The sequence below is a fragment of the Sebastes umbrosus genome, chromosome 19 (assembly GCF_015220745.1).
Source record: "Sebastes umbrosus isolate fSebUmb1 chromosome 19, fSebUmb1.pri, whole genome shotgun sequence".
NCBI lineage: Eukaryota > Metazoa > Chordata > Actinopteri > Perciformes > Sebastidae > Sebastes > Sebastes umbrosus.
Window position 1 is genome coordinate 17256457 of NC_051287.1, and position 13974 is coordinate 17270430.

At 36.9% G+C, this 13974-nt stretch overlaps 1 protein-coding gene across 3 annotated transcripts in view; it reads right to left on the minus strand.

The window, feature by feature from the left end:
- LOC119478046 (splicing factor SWAP) overlaps positions 1 to 1723 on the minus strand; it is a 72012-nt gene extending 70289 nt beyond the window's left edge. For 2 of the 3 annotated variants that reach the window (XM_037752438.1, XM_037752437.1), the window contains exon 1: positions 1341 to 1722. In XM_037752438.1, the coding sequence (XP_037608366.1) occupies positions 1341 to 1540 (200 nt within the window). In that variant the 5' untranslated portion in view covers positions 1541 to 1722. Of the gene's footprint in view, positions 1 to 1340 lie in introns of all 3 variants that reach the window. The other variant, XM_037752439.1, reaches the window with a different exon arrangement.
- Positions 1724 to 13974: the final 12251 nt, after the last annotated feature.

The window sequence follows — 13974 nt, forward strand, 5'->3', positions numbered from 1 at the left end:
GTTATGACTTTATTCTGGTAATATTCCGACTTTTTTTCTCGTAAAGTTATGACTTTTTTCTCGTAAAGTTATGACTTCATTCTGGTAATATGACTTTTTTTCTCGTAAAGTTATGACTTCATTCTGGTAATATGACTTTTTTTCTCGTAAAGTTATGACTTTTTTCTCGTAAAGTTATGACTTCATTCTGGTAATATTATGACTTTTTTCTCGTAAAGTTATGACTTCATTCTGGTAATATTACGACTTTTTTTCTCGTAAAGTTATGACTTCATTCTGGTAATATTATGACTTTTTTCTCGTAAAGTTATGACTTCATTCTGGTAATATTACGACTTTTTTTCTCGTAAAGTTATGACTTCATTCTGGTAATATGACTTTTTTTCTCGTAAAGTTATGACTTCATTCTGGTAATATGACTTTTTTTCTCGTAAAGTTATGACTTTTTTCTCGTAAAGTTATGACTTCATTCTGGTAATATTATGACTTTTTTCTCGTAAAGTTATGACTTCATTCTGGTAATATTACGACTTTTTTTCTCGTAAAGTTATGACTTCATTCTGGTAATATTATGACTTTTTTTCTCGTAAAGTTATGACTTCATTCTGGTAATATTACGACTTTTTTTCTCGTAAAGTTATGACTTCATTCTGGTAATATTATGACTTTTTTTCTCGTAAAGTTATGACTTCATTCTGGTAATATTATGACTTTTTTCTCGTAAAGTTATGACTTCATTCTGGTAATATGACTTTATTCTCGAAATCTCAGATTTGTTTCCCCTCAATGCCCCTATACCTCACTGCAAATGTTTTGCGGCTCCAGACAAATTGTTTTTTTTTGTTTGTTTTTTGCTCTTTTGATAGTAAAGGTTGCTGACTCCTGGTTTAGGAAGTATGCAGCACAAACTAACGCAGTCAAATAAAAAACAGCTCTGCAACATCTTCATGAAGTTTACAATTATTCTTTTTTGTTTCAAGTGTTTTACAGTACCTCAACATTTGTATTAATGTTGTATTACACTGCAGTAGTTTAGCTGGTGTGTAACTGAGTGTCTAATGAATAGGTTCAGCACCATGGCTTCATGTTAGCAAAGACTAGCAGGGATTTGCATCTTCACATGTCATTTCTAGAAACTTCAAATACCATTTGTGTTCATCAGTTCAGCACATCCAAACAAAACAAGTTAGCAGGCAAAGAAACAAAGCATGTGCGTCTCCAGTTTGCAGGTATGTTTCCAAGCTTCTGCAAAGACAAAACTCCCAACTGGTCCCTTGGATTGCATTTTGTGAGACAAGATGGTTAGCATAATGTTTCAGGTCTAAGTTTGTTCAACCGACCTATCAATCATGATGCTCTTGTCCCCCATCCATGGGATAAGATGTTTTCCAATGTCGTGGTAAAGAGCCCTTTCGTCGTCTGGGAACAGTTTGCAGGCATATCCGAACACCAAGAGGTCGGCGTACTTATCAGAGTCAGCTACATCCTTCTTCACCTTCTTCTTGTTTTGCTCCTTCTTTGCCGCTCCGCGACGATACATCGCCCAAATTACTACTTAACTAGCGAGGTAAAATACTATTACAGTACAGTAATGTGTTTCTGAGAACCAAATCGCTTTCATATGGTCCAGATATTACGATAATCCGTGATGTTGTACCACAAAAACAAAATATTACGTGCCTTCGGTAGCCATGTTGGAAAGCAAGTAAGTGGTGCAGCAGTGTTTCCGGTCCGCACTTTTTGACTATTTGTGTGCATTGTTAAAACGTCCCCCTTTATGTGAAGTATTTACATTCACAAATATATGTTAATTTTCTTCTACCGTATTTTATTATTTAAAAGTAAAAAATCATGTATGTAAGTCTTTACTTTTGCCAATGTAGTCGTTTTCATGTGTGTTGAATGTGCTGGTGGAGGATGCATCTTAACTGCTGTTTTTTGAGGTTTTTGTTGGGGGGGAGGGTTTATTGAGAAATTACATTACAATATGGCATCGTACAGAACAGTCTACAACTACAAGGGAACAGACAAGCCTGGAAATTGTTAACAGTGCAAAAGAGTGTGGGTGAAGACAGAAAAAGAAACCCCAAAAGAAACAAAACAAAAAAAAAAAAGTAAAGGCATGTGGGAATATTGCTGATAGTGCTATAGGGGTTCTCTGTAAAGTTAAGGTCCTCAACTAACATTGAAAGCTTCATAGCATTATTTTTTCTTCATATGTTTCAGAGATGAAAAGTAAAGACACAGCTCCTTATGAAAAACATAGAAATTTGGTTCTTTATTTCAGGAATCTATTTTTATGTATAAAAAACTTTCCAAGAATGATTATGGAATTGATTGACAGGTCATGTACGGGATCTTTCACAATCGTACCAAATATAACATTTTCTTTTGTTAGATTACATTTTTTTTTACAAATTTAGTGGTAAACCAATAATGCAAATCATCCCAGAAAGCATTAGCAAAAATACATTCATAAAATAAATGTTCTGTAGTTTCAATGTGTTCATCACAGAACGAGCAATTATTGTGATCAAAATCAAAACGGTTTCTTAAGAATTCAGCAGAGGGGTATATTTCATTGAGAACCTTAAAGTGAACCTCCTTTAACTGCTGTACACTACTGTAGCAGAGAAGCAGCAGCACAAGGTGCATTATGGGTCAAAGGCAAGAGTACACTTAGGTTTCAAATATTCCCATTACCCCAGATAAAGCTAATGTTAGTATAAGGAAATGAATAGTAATTCGGTATGTTTAATGTTTAAAAAATAGACAAATATCCTTGAATTTCAAAGGAATACTGGAAAAATATCTCTGTTTGACATACATACAGTGTATATTAGTTTCAGAAAGCAAGTATACAACTTTTTAACAAGTGTAAAATGAAACTATAAATTCACTTTAAAAAAACAGCAGAAATGTCATGCTTTGCTTTGAAAAATACAAACTGACTTGGTAATTGGTACTAAAGAAAAATAATATTTTATATATCTAGCAATTCTTGCTTATGTTTCCATACATAAGGCACATGTTTAGACAATTGTTATAGATGGAAAAAAAATTCAATAGCCTAAGCAATTCTTGATGTGACCACATGCAGGGCAGAATAAAAAAAAATATATTTTCTTTGTTACTGTAACTAGTTTTTCCTATGAAAAGTGCCTTAGTATTGTTGGTTCTTAGACACTTGGGTTATTGTTAGAAACAGAGCTAGCTAATCAGTATCTGCGGCTGTAGCCAGTTGAAGAGGATTTGTGTTGTATTTATTTATTTATTAATTAATTTATTTATACTTGTGTAGGATACATATGTAAGCCTAATAGCCCACAAGTGCATTCTGTACAAATTACTGTAAGACGTAATATAACCATTATTGGTATATGCACCCTGTGAGCGGTTTTGTAACTGGAGTTACTAGAATAGACTGCCATGTTTCAAAACTTCATCCACTATTAAAAAACATCCTTGGGCTATTCTATATCAACATGCAGAAATTCGAACAATGCTTCTCTCAACATCTATTTTTAACAGCGTTTAGTTTTTTCAGAAATAGAAAAAAATATATAAAGAGACAATCCTCCTTTTTCTTGAGTCTTGAAAACGTCGCTGCTTTTGAGGCCATGAATCCAGCCTATTGACTGCCACCTCCATATTGAGGTACAAAGTGTCTTTAGATCATACTCTTCCATCCTGAGTTGGGTAGATTATTTCAGCATTCGGTAGGAGAGAATAAATGGGTGGGTGAGAGGTGATGATGGTGCAGTGAAGAGAGAGCCAATCAGCCAGTGCAATGGACTTGTTCTGACTATTGAAGAGCAGCAATTTTGGGAAAAGCTGAAGTGCAAACTGTAAGTTTTAGATGAGAGGAGCCAAGAGCGTATTGAGAAATATTGACCTTAAAGGCAGATGACCGGTAGACTTTATTATTATTTTATATTACTTTATTATTTTATAAACTAAGGTAGCTTTTGCAGCAGACATCTGAAAAAGGGTCTACCAGCCACCAGAACTACTACAGAGAGCTTCCACTGTAACAGAGTATGTGCTAATGGAGGCAATGCAAATGTGCGGTGATTAACAGTGCAGGTATGGAAAAATGTGCGGTGATTAAAAAGTAATTAAAAAGAATAATGATTACTATGGACAATATAAAATCCAAATTGAAGATAGATATATGACCAAATACCAAAAAGAAGTTTATTCAAGTGTGCTATTAGTATACTTCTTTTAAACTTAAAATAAGAGAGTATACTTTCAGTTTCCTTTATATGCACTTATCAGAGATATACTAAATAAAAGTATACATAATTATACTTGGCTCATACTGACAAGTATACAGAAAAGTCTAAGTATACAGACAAGTCTAAGTATACTTGGCTTATACTGACAAGTATACAGAAACATTTAAGTATACTTGGCTTATACTGACAAGTATACAGAAACATCTAAGTATACTTGGCTTATACTGACAAGTATACAGATAAGTCTAACAGTGTGTTCCAATCCGCATACTTCCGTACTTACACTTACTATTTTGAGTGCATAAGTGCGTTCACACTGTGAAGTATGGCAAAATGCAGTGCACTCGAAGTACCCGGATGTTGTACTCAAAACGGTCAAATCGTTGAGTGTGGAACGCTGGACACTTTTCACACTCAATTGTCGCCATCTTGGCTACGTAGCGGATGGGGCGGGACCACGACCACTATTCAAACATGTGAAAATGATGGCAGATGATGCAGGAGCTTTTGCATTGCTGAACAACGTACCTTATAGATGTCTATGAGCTACGTACGTAGTCTTTAAGTGAACTTATAGTACTTAGCCAAATATAGTTCTGTAAACTTTTCAGTATAAGCCAAGTATACGTGCACTTTTCTGTATACTTGTCAAGTACACTTAGACTTTTCTGTATACTTGTCAGTATAAGCCAAGTATACTTAGGTATAATTTTGTTAAGAACAGTATATCTCTGATAAGAACATAAAAAGTAAACTGAAAGCGTACTCTTTTATTTTAAGTTTAAAAGAAGTATACTAATACCATACTTGAATAAACTTCTTTTTTTTCTCTGACTTTATCTGAGGTGATGGATAGATTGTAATTTAGTTGTGTCCCTGATTTGGAACAAACCATTGAGTTTCAATTCCAATTATATTTTTAGACAGGTAAACTAAGATCATAGTGGAAAACACTTTCCAGTTCTATTCATGTCCTTTTCAGGCATGCAAGTGTACCAATAATCTCTTACACAGATCTGGCAGGACAGATGGTGGAATTGAAGCAGTCGCTATTGTTTTCTCTGATGAATGCAATGTAGCCAAAAATATTTGGGAATAAATAGCACACTCCCTCAATGATATTTTAATAGACTTGCAGTCGTAGAATTTTTTTTAAATTATTATTCTTAAAATGTTTTTGACCAGCAACAGCTCCCCCTGTGGGTATCTGACCTACACGGACAAAGGAGAGGTGTGAGGGAGGAGAGGTTTGAATAAGTGCTCATATGAATAACAATCACACTTAATAGAGGTGTGTAATGTAGTGCATATACTACATAAATCTGCAAAACACTCATGAATAATTGTCATTGAGTGAGGGGGAAGCAAATTATTATGATCATTAAAATGTCAATTTCATAATATGATATTTAAAACTTGCCCCTGCAAATAAAGCACAAAAAAAAGAAAATCTTTAATTGACTATTGATTTGTCTCACTCTCCATTCTGGTCTGTTGTCTAAGTGACTGTGAGATGCTCTTACACTCAAGGTGAACACAGATCAGTTGTCTAAACAGAGTGGCAATTCATCTTAGCTCGTAACTGGAGTATATACTAAGCATGTCACATGTTAAAGTTAAGCACTGGCTGCACTTCTATAAAGACTCTAATTTGTTGTTGTAATGCTTCAAAAAGCATCATCAGCCCACAAGGAGGTCACTCTCGTTCTACTGAACTGTGCGCTTTCCTCGTCTAGGTCACCACCCCCGCATCGCATTTACACAGTCAGTGTGTGCAAATAATGAAAAATGTGGGAGGGAGAGCAATTTATTATTTATTTTTTCTTGTTTAGAGAGCCAACATCACCCAAACAATAAGCATTACAGCAGTTTTAAAAATAATTTCAAGTGTCAATGACAGTAGAGGTGAACTGGAGAGTTACCCTCTTTCATTTCAATGGTCATAGCTCAAGAAGACTTGACCTGCTTTGAGTTAGTTTTAGCCTAACAAAAGCTTACAACATAACATAACATAAAAAGTGATAAGCCGATGTAAAAGTTACATTTATGTGACATCAAATCATGTGGTAGATGAATAGCAATGAGTATGCAAGTGCATTTTGTGATGTGTGTGTATGAGAAACATTCAAATTAATAAGCTAGAAATAGTTGTACATGCACACAAACCCAAGTGATATGCATTAATGCATCACCGCATGAACCAATCGTTATGGATGGAGGAGTTTGCTTGTTTGGAAAGTAATGCATGCAGTAAATACATCAGCACGAGGCTCGGAAAAGCTCGTAGTGCATTTGCAAGCCTTCAAACCATCTGGAAGTCAATATATACAGCTTAAAAACAGAAACAAATCTTTATTTAAAAAAAATATATATATTTAGTTATTTCCACTATAGTTAAATATATGTTTGATGTTCATATTTGTACATATTTCTCATTTTATTATTTATTGATATTACTCTACATATACAGTATTGTGTTATATATTGTAGCATTATGTACATCATTTACATTTCCCATACTCCTTTATTTCTTTTTTTCTTATATTTCTTTATGCTAATATATGAGCGACTGTAACGTCCAATAAAGCATTTCTGATTCTGATTCTGAAACCAGGATTCGGATATAGGCTATAACATCAATGTTATCAGTTCTGCTGTACGGCTCAGAATGCTGGCGAGTGGTTGAGAGTGTCATGAAAAAGATTCATGGTTTTTCACAATGGATGACTATTAAGCATCGTTTGCCAGAAAAAGATCTCTAGACCTCAGAATAGACCGGGACCACATTCCTAAAGTAGCCTTGCCTTGAGATGGACTCCACCTGCAGAAAGAGGAAACGAGGGGGGCTAAAAACAGCCTGCTGTAGAACTCTGACCTCGGAACTGAAAACGGCTAATCTACCTTGAGGCGAGGCACGACATGCTGCACAGGATAGGACCAGATGGAAGCAGCTTGTCGCAGCCTTATGTTCCACAGGGAACAAAGAGGAGTTAAGTAAGTATGCACATTATTCATCACATAAAACCTGACTAACTCATTAAGCCTAATGAAGAACACACCTGAACTGCTATGCTGCAATCACATGAAGGGGATGGAGCAGATTGGCTTTGTAGCCCTCTCCACAAAGCTTTTATCTCCCCCCCTTCTATTATTTACAACCCCATCGCAGTGTTTTGTTAAAATGTGTCCATAAAGGTTCAGAGTAACGCACTCGTGAAAGCAGAGAGAGAGAAACAAGTAGGACGGAAAGCGAGGGAGCAATCAAACAGCGGTTTGTAGTGCTGCCGAGCAGACAGTTGTTTGTCTTGGTGAAGTTTTTTTTGTTTGTTGGCAAATATTCTCATCAGTAAAACTAGAACATACAGTATAGGAATATAAGCTATTCATATGGGTCTCTAATGTTACAGTTGCACGTTAATATGCAATATTTACTTGACATCAATGCAGCATCATATGCACAACAAAACAAATGATGAAAACTTTCCATACAAAAAGATCCTGCATATCTTTCCACAACAAAATAATGAAAATTACATTGTTGCCATGTTTCAGTGCCTGCAGTATAGGCTCATTTTGGTACTTCTTATGTGCTTTCATTTACTTTTCAAACATAGCTCATTAATATTTAGTCACAGGCTACATGTTTTGTTTGGTATACTCATTAAAAGTGTGCTCATTTGACAGGTTTGAAACTACTGAGTAACACAAATGTGCCCTAATTACCACTGGTGTTGATGCATACATCTTTTAGGCATTGTTCACGAGGGCTGGTACGTACAGTAGGTCCATGCTAGGCTTCCTTCATAATATAGCATTGCGATAACCCATTCTTTAGCACAAGGTGGTAATTAAATACCTTGAAGAGTTGCATTCACAGATGGTCAGAGAGCCAACCAGGAGGGTGAGAGCATAATTTGGAAGCTGGTAGGCAGATGTTTCGCTAAGCAACACAAAGCCCTCTTACACCTTTTATGTGGATAATTGGTGCCCCCCTCCTTCTGTTTTCCTCTTTCTTTAGGCTTGTATCACTATGTGTGGACTTTTGAAGAAGTTTGGCAGCAGGAGGACTGCATGTTTTTTTTTGTAATATTTCAATTACATTTTATTGTAATGGTGCACATCTTAGCACATCCACTCGTCGTATGTTCTCTTCTCCACCTAAATTAAAACAAGCAGACAATGCAGATTGTAAGACCCCTGCATTGAATATGGACAAAAAGTTTTCTATGATTTATTACATTGTTTGCCAGCCAAATTGCTTTGAAGGCATGGATACATTTCCATTTATTGGTTTATTTAGCAGGAGCAGTGCACCAGAGCTATAGCCAAAAAATATTATTTTCCATCTATAGTCTCCAGACTTTGTCATCCTAAAATAGAATACAAGATTAAAATTTAAAAAGCAGTAATAAAATAGATTACTATAGCCAGTAGACATATTTATAGTATCATTATCATTAAGGACATCATTATGCTGGATTGTCAGACATTAATTACAACATGCAACACATCGAATTGGGAATATTAATATTAATAGACATAATGCACTATACAAGACAACGTTGTGCTACAATTTACCAACATATTTAACATACAAGGACTGCCGACTGGGGTCTCTGGGGACACAAGAATAAACTACTGTAAGAAACAGCCATCATAGCAAAATTAGGGCTGTCAATCGATTAGAATATTCAATTGCGATTAATCGCATGATTGTCCATAGTTAATTGCAAATTAATCACACTTGTTTATCTTTTCAAAATGTGGGTTAAAGGGAGATTTGTCAAGTGTTTAATACTCTTATCAACATGGGAGTGGGCAAACATGCTTGCGTTATACAAACTTATGTATATATTTATTATTGTAAATCAATTAACAACACAAAACAATGACAAATATTGTCCAGAAACCCTCACAGGTACTGCATTTAGCATTAGAAATATGCTCAAATCATAACAAACTCAAGCCCAACAGGCATCAACAGCTGTCAGTGTGTCAGTGTTGCTGACTTGACTATGGCTTGCCCCAAAACTGCATGTGATTATCATAAAGTGGGCATGTCTGTAAAGGGGAGACTCGTGGGTAACCATAGAACCCATTGTCATTCACATATCTTGAGGTCAGACATCAAGGGACCCCTTTGTAAATGGCCATGCCAGTTTTTCCTCGCCAAAATGTAGTGTAAGTTTGGAGCGTTATTTAACCTCCTTCTCGAGAAGCCAGTATGACATGGTCGGTACCAATGGATTCCTTAGGTTTTTTAGTTTCATATGAAAAAGTACCTTCTTCTCTCTTCTCCTTAAAATCGCAAGTTGCATTAATGCGTTAAAGAAATTAGTGGCGTTAAAACAAATTTGCGTTAAAAAGTGTTATTATCGCGTTAACTTTGACAGCCCTAAGCAAAACTTACTTAACTTATTTCTTCTAAAAAACATATTAGTAATGTAATTAATGTCATCTGAAGACAAAAAAGATAATTATTATTTTAGGAAAGTTAATTTGCATATTGTGTAAAATGAAAATAGAGAGAGCACATGAGGAAATCTGTGTCTGTCTCCTTCACAATGACTGACAGAGTGCCCCTATACTCCCTGATAGTGTGTCATACTTTAAATTAGGAACCGTGGCAAACATCTTATCTATTTATTATATTTTGAATATTTTAACTGCATAGGCTGCAATTGCTTTTGACTGGGGTCCCCCAGGACCCCAATGCATTGGTCTTTTTTAAAAAGCACAAATTAAAACAGAAACAGAAAACAATGATATGAAGTCATTTGGAACAAATTGATTGACAAAGTCATGAAAAATTGGAATGATGGAATAAAGCACCTGTGAGATATGGTGGAAAGTATACCTCTGGGGTCTGTGGGGATGAGGGTTTAATAGGCACACAAATTACAGTGCACAGACATAAAAGCAAGCCACAGTGAAAGACATACATGCAGGTATAAAAGGACAGACTGGCAATAGCAAGATAGTGTTAAGTGACAGCAGATACTGTAGCAAAGCAAGGCCACAGCACAGACAGCTAATTATATCTTTGTATAATTTATAAATACATTGAATGTGTCCAGTTCTTCTAATGTGTGCTGAGCTCTTTCTTGTGCAACTTTAACAGAGAACACAGTCTGACTAAAAGCAAGTTGTCTACTCCAGTTTGGGAGGAGCAGTAAAATTGAGTGCATTTATGTAGCACTTTTATCCAAAGCCTCTCATTCACCATTCACACGCTCAGCACTTCAACATTTACATTGGGTTGAAGGTGAATGGTGCTTCGTGTCTGATGGTCTAACAGCACACCTCTGTATCTTCTATGCAGGTTAATGCATCACTCATAAGACATGTGAAGTGGGCCTCTGCATACATTCACACAAAGCGTCAAAGCACAACGGATTACAACATCAACTCTTACAGTTAAGTATTGGTAAATGAAACAAAATAAAATTTGTAGAGGATCTCAGCGAGTCTTTCACTCCGCTCTGTCTTGTTAAACCCTGTGGTATAGCGTTCAAAGGGAGCTATTATAGCGAGATGTCAGGATTCAGCCAAGTGCCTGTTCTTTATAGTCAGTCTACAGAGCCTCAGTAACAAGGCTTTGCAGCGAATCCACGCTGGGAACTGGGAATAAAAAAAGCCTTTAAAAATTATCTTTACTGGTCTTTATATTTCTCAAATGATCCAGGCTAAAGATTACTGCATTGTCCATTTTTTGTATTACTCTGCAATCTACAGTATTTCTTACTCAAAAGAAAAGTATGGGTCAGACACAGATCCATTACTCTTACTATTAAAGGTGCTCTATATGATATCCAGAGCATTAATATAGCAGCAAACAACTATTTGCTATGTAAAGATATAGTGGAGTAATGTCTACCTGAGCAGAGAATGAAGTCACTCTCCCTCTGTGTGTGTTGTAATCTGAGCTCTTCTGTGCTTTGTTGACAGCTGATAACGCCGTCCCGATGGAAGCGTAGCACCCATCCTCCGGTTCCCAACTCAGGTTAATACTGTTAGCTCTGTCAGCATTGTTGCCGTTGTTTTCAAGATTAGCGCTGTTAGTACCTTTAGCTGTGAGCCGCTGGCTGGTCGTGTCTAGAAGGTAACCCGCAAATTGCGAAATCTGATCTGAGATCTGCAAAAATGTGCAAAAACTCTCGCTGCCCGACAACCTGTCCTAACATTAGCTATTCAAGGTCAATGCCTTAACTTAACTATTTGAGGTCAATGCTTAACCCTAACCATTCAAGGTCAATGCCTTACCTTCACCATCTTGTGAGAGTTTCCCCAAGTTGCTGGTTCCCTTCTAGACACGACGCCACTGGCTAAGCCGTCACCATGTTGTGAGCCTTGCGGAGGAAACAGAATTGCTCACAATCTTGCATTTAGCAACTTTAAATGAATAGAATTTATTATATGAAACATGTTGCTGTCTCACAATAATATTAATTGTCATCTCAAACAGGGGGCGGCACGGTGGTGCAGTGGTTAGCACTGCCGCCTCACAGCAAGAGGTTCAAACACCTTCTGAGTTTGCATGTTCTCCCCGTGTTAGCGTGGGTTTTCTCTGGGTTCTCCGGTTTTCTCCCACAGTCCAAAGACATGCAGGTTAGGTTAATTCTTGACTCTAAATTGCCCTTAAGGATCTCAAATAGGTCTGTATATATGATCTCAGTCGTGGATTTAGAGGAAATGTTACTTGCTATTAAATACTTACTGTTAAAGAATATATCTAAACAATGATATTAATGTCTATATCATTTTACAACCTGCTGCCTCAGTAATCAGCGCTCAGAATTAGGGCATTAGACTGCAGCTACAGTATAACATGAAGAAACTTTGGCTGCTCTGAGTCTATTCTTTGATCTTGCTGAGTCGTCCTCTGAGAGGATTAAAGTGTCATATTAGATGGTTTCGCGTCTGTGGAGAACAATATAAATCTTCCAATTCCCCACAGTGCGATCCATAACCGACTGTTATGACAGCATGAATGAAAAATGCAAATCGCTCCACATTTAGACACTTTGTTTCTTCTTGTTATGCTTGGCACAACGTGTCAACATTCACTGGGGTGATGGGGAAAGGAAAAAAAATCTACAGACTTGCATAAAAAAGGGCTGTATATGAAAATTGAATTTATTGTTGCAGCAAAGCGCATCCAGTGGCGTGTTGAACAAATTCTTACGACTAAACGTGGATTGTTTTACTCATACGGTGATCCACTGCTGAGAGCGCAGTCGGCTCTTGTCAGATGTCAGACCGGCACTGTCAGAAATGACCCTTGACCCATTGAATCACCTGCTTCATGCAGTATCACACACCCAGAAGAGAACAGACATGCCTCGTGTGCTCTTCACGTCAGGGGTCGTGTGATCAATCTAGGTGATCCCTCCTATGAGTGACAGGTTGGACAGGACACCCGGAAACAGGGACAAATGTCTCGCTGCTGCAGCTGTCACTTTTATTTAGGAGCAAGACGAGACAAGTGGATTTATTGGGATTAGTCAGAGGCTTAATAATGGCACCCCTGGGCTCTTATCATTATTCCACACAGAGCAAACCCTTCCAGGTGGGGTTAAACAAAGTATGAAATTAATATAGGAATATTTATGGCCCTCTCAAATGAGGAACCTGCTAATCCATCAGGATTTTTTTTTTGTGTGTGAATAGTGCAGATGAGATATTTTGAGCTTGGCACCTTTAGGGCTGTTTGCATGCTTTGTTCACAATATCTGGGTGATTAATGTAGCGATTAAGTCTTATTTTAGCTTTTATGAGCCACCGAGGTCTGTCACGAAGGTGTTTATGGTTTGTCTTGAAGTGATTCGAGGTGAACACAAACACATACAGAAATTCCAGCAAGTGTACGCAATGTGTGCGCAGACACAGACTCACACATAACGAGGAGATGAAAAACGAGAAAGATGAGAAGCTTGTCGAGGGGATGAATCAATATCTTGCACTCTGTGTTTTTGTTTTTGTGTGTTTATACAGTAAACACAAGCCCAATATACACTTACTATATACTGTGTACTTTATACACATATTGGGCATTTCAGCAGAATTACATGCAGTCTGGCTGTAGACATAAAAATGATATGAGTTCAGTGATGAGTAATAGGTAAATATTTAATACGTGATCTCCGTTGTGATTAGGTTAATATGGCTTGAAGGGAAGTAGCTGTCAGTCAAAGTAATTGTTAAATTGCATGCATGTGTTTATTTAATTCATGTGGCTGTATATTATAAATAGATATGTCTCTGTTGGTGTAGGTATTTTCTCATTTCTTTTCCACAGTCTCTTAATCAGACTTTTCTTACATTGCACCATTGTTCCTTTTTTTACGTGTCTTTCATCTTTAACCTTCCAACGGAGCCTTTTATTAAGATTGTTTAAAAAAAAAAGCAGTGGTGGAAAGTACTTTTACTCAAGTGCTGTACTTAAGTACAACTTTGAGGCATGTGCACTTGAGTATTTCCATTTTATGCTACTTTATAGTTCTACTCCACTACATTTCAGAGGGAAATGTTGTACTTCATACTCCATGTAACAGGGCCGGGCGGAGGAAAGGGAAAATAGTGGAAGTACAGCAATCAAAGACAGAGTCAGCTTAACGGACAACAGGGTTTTTATCTACCCAAACTCAAAGTCTCACAAACACAACAGCAAATCTAGCCAACCTAACCAACCAAAACAATCTTAGCCGGGGCGCTAGGCGACTTACCGATTCAA